At 36.9% G+C, this 16,845-nt stretch overlaps 1 protein-coding gene across 1 annotated transcript; it reads left to right on the plus strand.

Moving 5' to 3' along the window:
* Window positions 1–2,704: 2,704 nt before the first annotated feature.
* LOC140159187 (ferroptosis suppressor protein 1-like) lies at window positions 2,705–16,631 on the plus strand. The gene is made up of 7 exons (XM_072182569.1): window positions 2,705–2,828; window positions 8,663–8,871; window positions 10,367–10,605; window positions 11,641–11,842; window positions 14,442–14,591; window positions 15,309–15,512; window positions 16,133–16,631. The coding sequence occupies exons 2-7, from the start codon at window positions 8,697–8,699 to the stop codon at window positions 16,285–16,287; spliced, it is 1,125 nt and encodes a 374-aa protein (XP_072038670.1). The 5' UTR covers window positions 2,705–2,828; window positions 8,663–8,696; the 3' UTR covers window positions 16,288–16,631.
* Window positions 16,632–16,845: the final 214 nt, after the last annotated feature.

Here is a 16,845-nt window from a genome sequence, read left to right on the forward strand (position 1 = left end):
TTTTGATAGATATGTGCTGCAAGTTGACGCAATAATTGCTCTTTAGGTGAAGACGCAATGATATTAGAATACAAAATGGCATACCTATAGGCCTAGTAATAAATATCTGACAGCACGAATGTTGAACTCGTGACTAATACAAACGGGAGACAGCCACGTAATTATCTGGGATATATTTCGTTGAAGCATTGAAGCTGGCTTTCCCTTTTAAAGGGAATTTTTTATTTTACTATGACTTTAACATCCATAAAAATGATTTTCATTCTGTTATCAATACACTCACATCTCATGCTGTGTTGGTCTCCAGGAGGTCTGCAAATGTAAATCTAAAAACGCCTGATAACAAGGATACTATAATTTTCTTTTGTTGATATGCTGTGGTAACTTTTTAAATTTTAGGCCTGGCATATAACTTTTAATGTCATATTTCCTTCAAACCATAACTCTTGAAATTCTCACTCGTTTTCATTCGTTGAAACGGCAAAACATACTTTCTTTTTCTTACAAATCAAATAGTAGGCCTTACATTATATTTTCACCATAAAAAGGTCCGCAAAGTAATTCAAACCAATGCTAGTAGGCCCCCTACCCTGTAATCTCTTTAGCAAACAGAGACGATCTCCGAATTAGATAGCCAGCTGTTAGCTGGCGACAACCTTTATAGGCCTATACTTATACTTACATGTATACGTATAGCGATTACCATTATACATGTAGTGTAATATAGATATATGGACTGGACATGGCAGCCTTCATACATTCTAATGTGTAATCGATCACCAAGAGCATTCAATTTATTTAAATGAAACGCCTATCGTCAGGTGGGTGGTAAAGATGATTGCATCGACAGCTAAAGCCTCCTTATAGTCTTCAGACCCACACAAGCACACATTTGGGATACATGAGTACAATGGTACCACTTTACACATGACTGCCCTTACACATGACTGTAGTGTGGTCACTTATTGATACTCGCCTGTTGTGTAGAGCGTTAATATGATGCCGGATCAGTGACCAATTTAATGGCGGAACCCTTTATTCGAAACAATGGTACCACTTTTATGAATAGCCTGTCGCAACTTCTAATCGGCATCAAACGAACAAAAGATTATATAATCTATTGTGACTCTATTTCTATTTAAAAGCTCTTTGGTTCAATGCATATTCAAAATTGCACTCATCTATTGCTATGGTAGTTAATCCGATTAATTTCGTCACTTCTACGGCGAAGTTATTAGTGTGCTATACAGAATTGTACACAACAGTGATTTTCAATACATGATCATGAATTGATTGAACAATTTTTTCTCCCGCACTGGTACATCTGTGGTTCCGTCAGGCCCTAGGGCCAAATACAGTAAACGCTTCTCGGCAGGTTCTCGGAAATATTGATTTTGAGATATATGCATACAAAGGAAATATTTCCATTTGTTTACTGCTGTTTTGGGAATTCTTTAATTTCTTTGGAACTGGTTGTTTAATTTGAATCTGCATAATCCAGATTTGTAAATGCTTTTTACCATCCTATAGGAAACTGAAAATTTAATATTTCCGAGTTCCGACTGATTTTGCTTGATCTTTATTATGGTAACAATTTGGTCAACACATTTGAAGATTTAGTTGTTGAATTTGAGGAGAAAATATAAGTTTTTAAAGAATGGGATTTATTTGAACTGGTTTCAGAATTCCAAGAATATTCAGGAAGATTTTTTTACTAAAATCTCTGCTGGTCTTGTTATGTGGGTGAGGCCAAAGTTCCCAAATATGTTTACTCTATTATGAGGAAAGGCAAAAAAAGAAGAAAAAAAAAGAGAAAAAAAGAAGTCTTAATTGCCTGCCATCTCATTGCAAGATTAGATGAGTTTTAACTTAAAAGTAGTCCTTGCCATGTGGGACAGTATTAGATAAAGGCTTACAAACGAGGGTATGAGATTATTTTCTAGCCTCTTAACCACATGGTTGGTGTTCTACAAAAGCTACTCAAGACACAGGGTAAGGGAAAAACTGTGCATAAGGCTGCGATCACATAGAAGTATACTATTCGGGTATACTGTGCACGTTTTGCAGGTGCACGCGTATAGCTTAAATCGAGCAAGGCAATTTCATAGTAGGCCTACCGGGTCACATAAGGCTACGATCACATCTAGGTATACTATTCGGGTATACGGTGCACGTTTTGCAGGTACACGCGTATATAGCTTAAATCGAGCAATGTAATTTCATAGTACCGGGTCACATAAGAAAAGGCCGTATACCTGCGTATAGTACAGTATAGTATAGTGGGAATCGTGCGTGTTCGATTTTAGTGCAACGTATACCGTCCTAATTTTAAAACTAAACCATATGTGGGTAAATTCATTTATTTTAATAGATGCACTATCTAATTCTGCACATTATGACACCCGGATTGAATGCAATGTGAGAAGTAAAGTTACAAGCATTTGATTAGACGAAGAAAATTGGTAAACTGAACTATACTCGCTATTCGCTATACGAAATATGCTCATTCGATCAGGCTGAGTTCACATAGAATACTACTCCTATATGAACTCAGCCTGATCGAATGAGCGTATTTCCTTATACCGTATACTTCTATGTGATTGCAGCCTAAGAGCCCCTTTCAACACGGATTCACCTGGACACGTGCTATAGCATGTGTTGTAGGCCTAGCTCCCGCGATCCGGAACATTGCGTAACGCTCGAATTAATTTGCACGATTCATGTAACCCTCACAGTCGAGTATGCAGTAGAAAAGCAGTTTCTGAAACGTAAGCGACGCAAGGCAGCTCAACAAACCTTGTCTACTTTGAATTTCTCTCAAGTTCCAGGTAAGTTGCGCATATTTTATTAATAACTAATAAATTTATTAACATTCCCCTGTTCAAAGTGGCCGTCCCGTGTACTCATACTAGTAGACTAGTAGTACCGTATGGGCTTAGCTCGAGATCTAAATATCTAAATGTGTAGCGGGTATCCAGAGAAAGCTTTAATCAAATATCAGAATCCAAGAAAACATTAAGAGTGAAATTATGTATGCTATGCAGGGCTTGCAGGCCCGTAACCGGGATTTATTTGGGGAGGGGGAGGTGGGCGGATACTATGTGAATTTTCGGCTTGAAAAAAGAAGGCGATTTCTCAACGTTTTTACTGAATTTGGACAATTCCACACGAAAGTGCATGAGAAAAAAATGCTTAGAACTTTGAAATACAAATGCTACAATGACACATTAACAGATGAAAAGGTTCAACCATCGAGATAAAAATATCTCGATGGTTCAACCACATCAAATATCTGTGGTTCAACGTGCTCATTAATTTGAGCTATCTTACAGTTACTTTAAAATATGTTTACAATGAAATTTCTTCAAAAAACCCGTTTTTGGTTAAATGTTGTGATTTTTAAAAGAAAAACTGCCTTACTTAAAATTGTTACCCTTTTTTGACCAAAAATGGGGGGGTTGGTCCATAAACGGCCAAAAATTAAATTTTATTTTTGGCAACGCCCCTGATGTGACACTTTACTATATATTGGACTTGATATAAGATCGATGCCAGCTTGTAACAAACTATGCCTGAAAAAATTGTTTCTGACCTATGGCTGGCTGTCTGCCATATGTATATGTGGTGTGATCAAGCAAAATCAGTCTGAAGTTGGTCATATTCAATTTTCAGTTTCTTATTGGATTGTAACAAGCACTTGCAGAGCTACATTTTGCAGTAAACCCCATTAAAATTGAACAACCAGTTCAAAAGGTATGAGCAATTTAAAGAGTTTCCAAAGCAGGAGGAAACAAAAGGAAATATTTTCTTTCTTTGGCTATATCTCAAAATCAATATTTCCGACTTCCGACTGATTTGCTTGATCACATCACATAATTTGTGACGTGTCATGTCAAAAGGAGACACTTTTGGGCAGGATCATAAATGGAGAAATAGCCAAAAATCTGCCAGGGTGTGATTTTTTCACAATTTGGGTTTGTTGCGAATTTGTGATGTTATTAATGTTTAAAAATTATTGTCTAATAGTTTCAGACCGGAATATAACTGGCATCTTGCTTGGCATCTTGTATTTTTGAGACATTTTTCAAGGTAATTCCTACTCTCAATATTGTCAATAATATTTATAAAAGCCGATATCTCAATTTCCAATTTTATAATACCATAACTTACTAACTCAATATCTTCGCTTAGGAATGTCCGATTTCATGGGGGGAAAACGGCGCTGTGGAGCAAAATATCTCAAAATTGATACTGAACCTGCCCAAAAGTGTCTCCTTTTGACATGACACGTCACATATGCCTGCATCGCACTACCTGGTTACCCACGGTAGGCCTATTCACTGGTATTAATGACCCATTCAGCTGAACAACTGGCAGGCTTTGTTAGCAAATCTATGACAAAGGTACCCAAATCTGAATTTTGATGATTTTTACCTGAGACGAAAAAAAAATTCGTCTCAGATTTTTACGATTGTCCGGATGAGCAAATCACTGACTGGGCCTTTAAGTACTTACTGCATGAGACACACACATTAAACAGTTAAACCCCTATTGATATGCAGATGGTGAATAACTCATCCAGAACATCTCCTCAGATAATACATTCATCCTGATCATGTTCAAGACAGCGCGGTATTAAATTTGGTAAAATCTATACTGTTAAGGGATCTAAAATGAGCGTTTATTGCGTTTCGACAGTATTTTTTGTGGGACATGAGAGCACATCAGACCTATCGAATTGCATTCTGAATACGAAGCATGTCTTTCTGATATCAAATAATTTTCATTTTTGAAAATCACAATATAATACAAATTTTATGACAAATTATAAAAATTTGATATTTTTCAAATTTTGATTTATAACAGTCCTCGAAGTAAATTTTATAAATCTAATGACATATTCTTAAAGTGTATGTAACAGGGAGGAAAAGCCGACGGTCAATTGAAAATTTTGACCTTTCATATTGAAGATATGGATTTTTTTTCCCAAAAGACCAAATTTTTTTTGGTGTTTTGGGAAAAAATCCATATCTTCAATACGAAAGGTCAACATTTTCAATTGATCGTCGGCTTTTCATCCCACCTACATACACTTTAAGTATAAATCATCAGATTTATAAAGTTTACTTCAAGTACTGTTAAATATCAAAAATATCAATTTTTAATTTTGATTTGCCATAAAATGTGTATTAAATTGCGAATTTCAAAAAATCAAAATTATTTGATATCAGAATGACATTCTTCGTATTCAGAACGCAATTCGATATGTCTGATGTGCTCTAATGTCCCACAATAAATACTGTCCAAACGTTCATACCCCAGCCCTTTATACTTCGATTGGAATTATATGATTGTATTTTTGGTGAAATTGATTTCTTAGTGGATTGTCAAATCAGGGACGTAGCCAGCTTTCGTAGTCGGGGGGGGTAAACTGTCGTCCCGGTTTTATTAGGAAAGTGCGGATTATTAACATTTCCCGATGTGCGTCATTCTAAGTCAATATAATCAATGGGAATTAAGCTTTTTTTTCGTGGATATCTATTTAACCATCCCTAAACATGCTAAGGGAGCAAACCAAAAGATTGATGACATCCTATAAACGAAACTAGTTTCGTTTGGGCAGGGGGTAAAAATACTCGATTACGTTTGTACAAAAACATCGGTCTGAAGAATGTGTCATTATTATTATTATGTCAAATTTTCAACATTTCTTTATTACGTTTCTGGCAGGGAGGGCGGGGGTCGGCCGAGAAACGAAACTAGTAGTTACGTTTGTAGGACGTCATCGATCTTTTGGTTTGTTCCCTAAAAGAGGATGCAGAAATGTCCCCTTTAAGGGTAGATGCGGTATTGTTGGTCGAAGCAGCCAAAAAATTGATTTTTATTGTCTGAATCAATATATTAGTGAAAAATAACACTTGGATGTTTTGCAAAAGTTCATTCTACAAATCATATACTTTGAAAACTTGCTTAATTTATTGTTGTTAATGAGTTATGTACATTTTACAAAAGTGTTGTTGTTTCAGCCCTCTTTACAACATAACTCAAGAACCACAGGACCTATCAAAGCATTTCTGTGATATTTGAATTCTTCTACACGCTCGCAAGGAAATGAGCAATGCAATTTTTGCCGAAGCTCACTACCATTCGCAAGATGTTGTGAACTACCAAATCGCAACACTTTAAAATAGTGTATTACCTTAAGCTGATTTTAAAGTGTTAAACTTAATTATTTTTTTAATTAAAGAAAATAAGTAAGTAGTACACATTTTGCCAGCGAGTCTAAGTTATTATAACTGGCGACGTTTTATTCACGGCACTTTTACTTTTGTGAGATTTGATACAGCTGATAAGATTTTTCAAGGCGACGCGATCTTTTGTTGGTCGAAGCAACCAAGAAATCGATTTTCATTGTCTAAATCAATATAATATTGAAAAATAACACTTTGATGTTTTGCAAAAGTTCATTTAATATATACAAATCATATACTTTGAAACTTGCTTGATTTATTTTTGTTAATGAGTTACTATGCACGTTTTACAAAAGTGTTGTTGTTTCAGCCCTCTTTACAACATAACTCAAGAACCACAGGACCTACAAAAATATATCTGTGATATTTGAATTCTTCGACACACTCGCTATGAAATGATCAATGCAATTTTTGCCAAAGCTCACTACCATTTGCAAGATGCTGTGAACTACCAAATCGCAACAGTTTAAAATAGTTGCTAACCTTAAGGATACGATACACGATTTACCGACAAGTTGCTCATTTCAAAATGCGATTATGAATTTTGAAGAAAAAATATTTTCCACAGGCTTCGATGGGACTCAAACCAACGATTCCAAGCATCTTTGATTATCAGTCCCGGTCTTTACCGCTAGGCCACGGAGGCAGATGATCAGAGGAGTGTAATAATAAAAGATAAATCTCATAATGCTATCTTTAGCTTTTTGTTTACATAAAAATGACGCATTTTGTAAAGATATAGATTGGCCGTTTTATGCATAAATAGCACGAACGTTTGGAAAAGGCCTCAAACAAGTAACAAAGACACTGATACGATGATGAAATTGCATAAGTCGGGGAATATCTGCGTCGCAATGTTTTGTTTTGATTTTAGGAATTTGACCTTAAAATTTACGACGTTAAGACATTATCATTCAAAATCAACAAAAGATATTTCAGCAGTATATGGCCACATTCATTCTCTAGAGTGTTTTGAACATGTATGTGAAATAGCTTCAACAATGTTTCGCTGCATAATGGTAAAAACAGCCTTGACCTGAAAAGGGGCGAGAGGGCCATATTTACGGATTCAGGCTAAATTCAAAATTGGTATAAAACGTTGGTTTTTGATCGATTACAAACATTCATTTTTGTCATTAAAAGAAATTGTGTCTGGTGTAATTACACTAGAATTTTTATTCCTAGGGCTCTTTGATTTCTTCAGATATTTTTTATAATGATAGAGTGAATCCCCTGGCCCTCTATAATTACGCACAAAAGATCGCCTCCCCTTAAGTAAAGCTTTAAAATGACACCAAGTTTGTTTGGCACCATACTTTCGAAGATTATGAGATATGGTACAATTTGACCTCCAAAGTTAATTTTCTTAAATAATTAACTAATTGTCAGATATTTAACAGTTTCTAACAGTAGGCCTATATTGGTAACCTTTGTAAGCCTATCTCAAAGGTAGGCCTGCCGACACGTTCCGGGTTTTGAGGGAACGGGTCACAAATATGGCCTATATAGAGGTCAAACAAGAACTGTCTTTAAAAATGACAACGCCATAATGAAGATCATATTTCCCCGGGGGGTCACTCTCACACAAAAGTGCTCCCCGCGTCCGACCATCTCTGAAATGCACCCTTATGGCGAATTTTCACATAACCAAATTGCACCCCTTAATGGCGAAACACATGCAAAATCCTACCCTAAATGGCGCAGCACATGCAAAAGCCAAACCCTAAATAGCGTCAACTGAGAAATATCTAATTTATACCCTAAGAGGCGTAAACAGGAAAATGAGCTAATTTGATACCAAGGTGTCTTTTTTATGTTGCAGATGTTATAGATGCTAAAGAAAACATGCACAAAGGTTAAAAATTGCAATTAAAAAGTGGTGATTTTTATCAAATTAGTGCAAACTCACACAACAATAATATTACTAACCATAAACGTCTAAGGATTTGGCTGAAAAAGGACCCCTAAATGGCGATGCCTTCTGAAAAAGTACCCCTTTTTGCCTTTTTCAACAAGACGTCGACGACGCTGTGTGGTGAAAAACATACCCATTTAGACGCTTTTCTTGGACGCGGGTGCGTAGCAAGTCAAGTAGTGAGTGACCCCCCCCCCCCGGGCATATTTCATATTTATCAGGTCAAATACGGTACATTGTTCTTTGCATATATGAATTATGCCCATATCATATGCTCTACACACAATGATATGAGATATTAAAGGGATACGATGCGATTTTCCAAGGTCTTTCTTTCTTCCTTTAGATCCGTGGACAACAGTACTCCTATAGTTCGAATTAGCCATCGCCCCCTCTCATAACCGGATCGTATCTGTGATTGGAATGCCACTTTGTCTAGTAATAATTGTAATTTAAATAGCTTGATTTTTTTTGTATTTGTTTTTCCAATCGCCAGGCCTGTTTTACGAATCCCAACAAGCCTAGCCACCATGGGAAGTTGGTATTCTTCAAACCTCAAAGAAAAACACGTGGTTATCGTAGGTGGCGGGTATGGTGGTGTTGCTGCAGCCAATCATTTACGTGGAAAGTGTAAATTGACATTGATTGACCCCAAAGAATGCATGCATCATTGTGTTGCATCTCTAAGAGCTGTGGTAGAACCAGGTAAGTGTATGTTTATCGGTTTCAATAAAGCTTTTGATAAAGTTCACAGAGGCAAAATGATCAAAATCATGAAAGCGTATACCCCAATATAGACCCTATCGAATAAACTCAAATGGAACGGAATAACAATTGAAATGGCAGTCATGCTGGTGGATAGATTTTGGCGATCCTTCTGCTGTTGGGAGATCACCGCTTTAGTAGTACTTTGATTGTAAAAATCAAGTATGATTATGCACATACTTGTCTCTTGCTAGTCTCAGATCTCCTGATCATATTTGGTGAATACAGTCTTCTCGATAACTCCCCAGTCTTTTAAATGTTAGACATAGTTATGGGACATTTGGAATATCATAGTACGATGTATTCTCATTCATATTCTTTACCTCACCAAGTTAAAATACAACCCATTAAACCTACGTAAAGTTAACCGTACGCTTGTACTGCTCATATCCATAAGTAGGCCTACTACTAGTATACCAGACTTGAGTCCTGTTTATAGGGGACAGTCTGTGCAGCCGACGGTGGTTAGAGCACTCGCCCGACAAGCGAGAGGTCTGGGATCATCAAGTCCCTAGACTACTCCGTCTGGTTATTGCATTTAAGCTTAAAACTCTGATTTAATTAATTTGTGCACAATTGATAGATTTTCACAACTGATCTTTTCAGTCACCGTACCCCCTCTGTTTGTTAGCTTCGCAAGTGGACTACTGACTTTGGATTGTGGTTTGCATGCTTAACACGGCTGTCTATGGATGAGATTGTCGGATGTCTGGCCTACTAACATTGACCATGATGTAATGCATCTTTAAATGGATCTGGCTTGTGATTGGTCGCCCATATCTCGTTATGGTTTAAATCCTCCGGGCATACCATTACCATTGATAACTACATTGTACACAACTATGCAGCGCTTTGTGTACTATGTGCATGAGCGTGTCTTGTACGTACGTGCGGTTAAATTGAATTGATAAACAAGTATGATTGACAGTGTGTGTTAGGGACTAAGTCCCCGGTCAAAGTCCTGTTAAAAATTCAATGTCCATAGTCGATTTTTAACCCGGACTTTCGCGATTAATAAACTGGTAGATTCTAAAATCAGAATTGTTCAGTATTGAAGTGCCAATATAATTATGACATTATGACATGTTGCATTCAATAATATAAGGCTACGTATACTTTACTTTTACTGTCACTAATATAATTATATAAACTTTTTCATAACCATTTTATACTAGTATTTTGATGTAATAAATATCAGTATAATATCGAGTTCAACTGAATCCTTTCATCATGATTAATGACATGTTTTATTTATTAAAAATCGACTATGGCATAGTCTATCAAGTCCCCGGAGAGGCAGGTATGTCCGGAGTTTTTACTTGTTCGTACGCTTGTGTTATTTATTTATTTATTTGTCTTTACGATCATTTCTAAAGTTATCATTATAGGACATTGAACGTACAATTTTTAATATATTTTATGATAATTAATATAGGATACGCCAAGAAGATTTTCATTCCATACAAGCCCGCTTTTGGTGAGAGTTTCAAACGTGGCACCGTGACAGAAATCGACGTAGCAACCAAGAAGGTTGTATTAGACAACGGGGAAGCGATTCATTATGATTATCTCGTCATAGCTACCGGTACGACAGGTGGATTCCCTGGCAAACTTGGACTAGATATGAAGGATGTATCACGGGCTGTTGATATGTATAATGATATGTTGCAGAAGGTATGACAAATTGATAATATAGTAAATAAGAGCGGTTACCGCACCATAGCGGAACTTTGGGGCTTCGGCGGTATATTGTGGTATACCACTTTCACCCGGGGGTCATACCAACATGGAATTTCTGGATATAGATTTGAAAAGGATGGCATAAATAGGAATAGGAAATAGAAATCTTATGATGAGTGCCACCCCGGGTAGGTAAATATATAGCTAAGCAAGCAAGCTACACTTATATAGGCTGATACCATTTATTTCATAGTTCAGCAATAATAATTATATCATTCAATACTATACCGTGATCATGGTGATACTCAATGCTTTGGAACCTATAATAGCTGCATGTGCGGATATTAGGAGAACATTTTAAAATAGTTGTTGCCATCTTTAATTATGACCCTTGCCATATAACCTTATATTTTAATCTTGATCTTAACCCTAATCCCAACCCTAATACTAATTCCAATCCTAACTCTAATCCCCTTATATCCATTATAGCAGTCATGATAGTGAAGTTAGTAACAATATAAACGCTTTTCCCGAAAACCATTGAAAAGGGAATAAACCCTAAGTTACCTTCTATTAAAACCATTCAAAATTATTTTTAAACAAAATAACACTGTGTATACTTTCAGTCATCTGGGATTTGATCAATTAGTATAGATAATTAAATCTGGTCAACCAGAAAAACTCACTTTTGGTCAGATGGAATCACCGACTTTGGCCTTCAGCTGCAATGGGTGGATGATTTATCCGAGGTCGACCCTAAATTATCCACCCAGCCGAAGGCCAAAGGTTTTGGCCGAAACGTCGGTGATTCCATCTGACCAAAAGTGAGTTTTTCTGGTTGACCAGATTTAATTATCTACTAATTTTTAAACAAAGTTCGAAGGAAAAAAATTGAAAATCGCGCAAAGTCGTACGATTCAACTATGTTTGAACCGACGATTTTGGTCCGTTTTGAATTGTCCCCGTTTGAATTTTGGTCGCCTAATATACCTCGTGAGTTTTAATATTATTTTGTTCATCACCTTGCAGATCAAAGCTGCTGAGAGCATTGTAGTGATAGGAGGAGGACCAGTTGGCGTGGAGTTGGCGGGAGAGATCAAAACAGACTTAGCAGACAAACAAGTTACTCTCATTCATTCCAAACCTGCACTTATAGATGGTCCATTCACAGAATCATTTCGTAAATCGACACATGACCAACTTGCTGCATTGGGCGTTAATGTTCTTCTAGGTAATTAGTCCAAATATTTTGTTCTATTTACTACGATCTGAAACATATACAGAATGTATTATCCTAATTATTGGTAACCAGCCGTTTTGCCTATATGTGAAAAAAGTCTGCTTCTTCAAATTCAAAATGAAACATTGGACATTCTTGAAATGACTTTAAAGGATGTCTCCGGCAATTTCGACATTATGCCTTATATGTTGGAAAAATAATTATAAAGCACGAATCACATATGTTTTTATTTAAAAAAAACTCATATTGACCATAAAAAACGAATAAAAAGTTAAACAGTCGTCTCTCAATACGCGATATTCAAGATTCCCGCGCCGAAATTGTCTAGGGCAATGACGTCATGGTTATTTGTGCTCAACTATCGCCAGCATTCATTGTAATACTGGGACGTCATTGCACCAGACAATTTCGGCGCCCGGGAATTGTGAAAATCGCGTGTAGAGATACGGTTGTTTTTATTAGTTTTTATGGTCATTATGAGTTTGTTTATTAAAAACCACGTGATTCGTGCTTGATAATAACTTTCCTAAACATATAAGGCATAATGTTTGCCGGAGAATCCCTTAGGACGTGGATGTAATTATCCTGTCCAAAACCATCAGTTGGAAACTGGCGGGTACCAATTATTTTGATACAGTTCGTATAATTATATAAGGCCCTAGTTCAGTCCCAATTTGCTTGAACAGTCAGAATGGCCTTTGTTGTTCACTTTCTTTAATCCATCTTCTTCCGCCTTTTCCCTCAGTCTCCTGAAAGCCCTTTCTGTCACTGACGTACTAGATACCAGGGGTCAGAAATCAGCCTATAGGCAAAGCTTTTTCCGGCCCAATCAAGTTGAATTTGAATGTATAGAGCAAAGAATCTAGGTAAAATACCGAATATTACCCCCGGGGGGGGGGCACATCAAAATATTTTGGTGGGTATGCTCCCCCAGAATTTTGAGGTGGTGGGTCTTTGGGAGCTGACGGCGTACCGGCAAAAGGGGGTCTTTCGGAGCTGTGAACCGGGCTGTGAACAAGTAAAATGGGGTCTTTTGGAGCTGCGAAAAGTCAAAATCAAGGGTCTTTCTTGGCTTTTTGGTTGAAAATCGCCTGAAAAAACAAGAAATATGAGGAATAGCCATTTTGGGTCTTTTAGAGCTGAAATTATCAAAATCAAGGGTCTTTCGGAGCTTTATTTTGGTCAAATATAGGGGGTCTTTCGGAGCTGCGAAACCCAAAAAGGGGGGTCTTTCCGGGGGAGCATACCCGTATGGTCATTTATGTTGAGTGCCCCCCCCCCCCCGGGATATTACCTGTATTTTAACAGTGAGCTTACTTAGACCGAAAACATGGGAGATGACAATATTATTGATATTGTGTATCTCATCCCAAAATGCGAAAGGGACATAACCCCACATGTCCCCAGTGTGGATTGACGCCCATGGTACCCAGGTATCTTCGTTGATTGCAAGCTAATGCGACGTTACCGTTTCGTTGAAAATCACACCCTGAATAACCCGTTAAGAAATGAAGGGACCTATAAACAGAAAAGTTCTTTTACCTCCTACCTCCATGGGACGGTCAGTATGTGTAGGCTTGTTGTGACTCAGGTGCTACCATCGTCGTTGAATACAAGTCCGGGGGGGCACTGGTCATTGACAAGGGGGTATCATGCGTTACCACGAAGTTTCAAATAGCACCCTAAACAAGTATTTACGAGGTCTGAAAATGCACCCCTAAACAAGTATGACAAGTGCAATTTCATACCCTAAATAAGTATTGACATTATTTTTTCCCCAGTTTTGCCCCCTTCATGATAACTGGGAAAAAAGTTCATAACTTTTAACCTTTATTACATACTACATTTGTCTCAAAGGACCCTAAGCACTGATTTATTGTACAAGGTCTACCCTTTTTCTCAAATTTCCTTGTTTTAGATACCCTATTCACGATACTTAAGTACAGTGCCTGATCATGAAAAAATACCCTTTTTACTTGAATCTTTGGCCACGCATGATACCCCCTGGTCAACGACCAGTGGCCCCCCTGGGATACAAGTGTTCAGAAAATACATGCTTTCCATCTTGTTCCGGTTCAGTAGTGACCTTGATGTTTGGATCAATACTGTTTCTGTGTGTTGCAAAGCTATCGATGTCATATTCGTGAATGAGAACGAAGGTATCGTCGACATAACGGAACCAAGTGGAGGGAGTTGGGGTGCCGTAGTCTTGGTGTGTACGCTGTGTCTCGTTGACTTGGGGATAATTTGAAGACCGCCATTTTAGATTGTTTGATATTTACTGCCAACAATGTGGAAAAATTTACACATGTAGCAGCCGACATACGGTACTTTTCGCTTGAACGGGTCTAAATATTGGCCCTATGATAAAGATTAATAGTTGTTAGTGTAAGAATGATGGGTTTTTCTATATTTTTATTTATATCCTACTCGAATAGGAGTTACGTGAGGATTTGTTTCACACATGTCATAAAAAAACATTAACACATTTCTCTTTATTTATTGATTAGCCTATATACTGACACCATCATTATATTTCTTTACCCACGTATCCATCTCTTGCCTTGTGCATCCATTTTATATCTTCCAGACCAAAAGGTAACCAATTTAAAGGATCTTGAAGATGCTGGATGGGCAAGATGCACAGTAGAAACAGAGAAGAAGAATTCTATAAAGGCAGATTTGGTATTTCTGTGTGTTGGGATGAAAACCAATACAGATGCATATGAAAACACATTAGGTAGGAATGCAAATAAAATCTGCACAAAAAGAAACTCAGCTGTTATAAACACGACTATAGCTTCAGAACTAATAATTGTTTTCACAATATTTTAACATAGAGGGAACGATGAATTATTTACACGCATTTTGATACCACATTTGTCAAATGTTGTTCAATATTAACAACACAGTAGTGTTTTTAAAGAAAAATACCCGATTTTAAAAATTGCAGTTTACAGCGATCAATGGTTATTACGCCAGCACGTTAGCACGTAAAGCCCGCCATTATCTTCACGCTCACTTCAAAATCAATACAAATAGCTGCAACTTCTATATTCGGCTATTTTTCTTCCAAAACACTGCTGCATTGTTAATATTGAACAAAATTGGACAAATTAGGTATCAAAGTGCGCGTAAATAAACCATCCTTCTTTTTATGTTGAAATAATGTGAAAACAATTATTAGTTCCGAAGCTATAGGCGTGTTTATAACAGCTGAGTTTCTTTTTTGCAGACTTTAGATAAAGTCAAATACTGACATATTACTTGTTGTAAAAATGTGCCGTCTTACTATTCAATGTGCATGATATGTAGATGGACTTGTAGTTGACTGGACTTATATTTTATGGGTTGAGGTTTTACGTTACGATTCCGTATACGAAATATGGAGTTGAGTCTATACGTGCCATAACTTTACAACTTCATGATAATTTCCTTCTAATTTATTTTATTGCAGCTGAAAAAATGGACGACAGGGGATGTTTAATTGTTAATGAATTCTTACAAGTGAATGGACATGAAAACGTGTTTGCTATTGGGGACTGTAGTTCTGCGGACGATGAAGCCAAAATGGGCTACACCGCGTCGTTACATGCGTATACAGTAGCATGGAATATCCAGTACCTTGCCGATGGAAAGTCTCTGACAGCGTATAGGCCGCGTACGTATCAATGTTTATCAAATCGGATTTCTTTTGGAATACCATATCCATATCACTGACATGTCAAATTCAACTGAACAAAAATTCTAAATGGTCGCCTTGACCTGAAATTTCAAAATGGCCGATTTCATGCATTTTGGCGGTCATTTTGAAATTTCAAGGTCAAGACGACCATATAGAATTTTTTAAGATAATCAGTTGAATTTGTCATATCAGAAAAAAATGAGAAAACATATAATTAGACACCAAAATCATTGAAATGCACCGAGCCTAAAGTGCGTTGACCTTTGTCACGTTTCTGACCATAGTTCGGGAACCAAAGGTCGCAGATAGAGCAAACTATACTTTTTTGGATTGCTTATGACCATGGGAGTAATTTGGTATACTTTTTAAAATAATTGGGAGACTTTTTCAGTTTTACCCCCTGTTTGACCTTAATTGACCCCTACCAAAAATGCCCGACACTTTGAAAAGGGCAGCCCAAGTCAGATTTGTTCAGTACCTTTCAGGCATGCCAGAAACACTTTCAAACCTTTGTTCTAAGATTTGGTCACGAAACATTAGCATTCTTCTTCTAATATACCATATCTTATTAATTTTGCCTTTTCTTGCATTTTCAGCTGGTCCGTTGATGGTACTCCCAATTGGGCGTAATGGAGGTGAAATGCAATATGGAACATGGGTTTTAGGAAGTTTTGTAGCAAGAATGATAAAAAGTAAAGATCTTTTTACTCGAAGATTTTGGGGTGAAATGCGACAGAGCGTTCCAATGTAATTCGACATATCTAACAACGACATCGGATGCTTTTATATTGACATCTTTAAGTAACACTCCGGCAATCACAACATTATGCCTAAATATGTCAGTCTATAATACCGAATTTATTAATTCGCTTTAAACAATTCATTGATGCTAGCACTGGTAGCATCCATTATTGCTTGTAGACAGGAATTCTAGAAAGGTGACCTCAATGCTGTGGCTGGTCTTCCTGTGCTTTTGAATGGGACAACAGTAACCAAAATTTATATTTTCAAGATTTTTGATTTTTTTGGGGTTTTTTTTTCTAATTTCTAAGTTTGTGAGAGCATAACAAGACTTTCCGTCGATGGATTTTTGTTGCCGTTTAATTAAGTTTTTCCTAACATATTAAAAAGTAAGAGACCCCTACTGTATAATAAACCAACTAGGTAAGTTTTGAGTAACCTTGATGAAAATTATCAAAAAAGTGCCTATTCTTTTGTGTATGTATGATCCATCATCTGTCACTTTATATGATACTTCATTTGCTTATGTACAATCTCGCACACATACGAAAATATTTGGTGAAGTTGT

Source organism: Amphiura filiformis, chromosome 8 (genome assembly GCF_039555335.1).
Source record: "Amphiura filiformis chromosome 8, Afil_fr2py, whole genome shotgun sequence".
Taxonomy (NCBI): Eukaryota; Metazoa; Echinodermata; class Ophiuroidea; order Amphilepidida; family Amphiuridae; genus Amphiura; species Amphiura filiformis.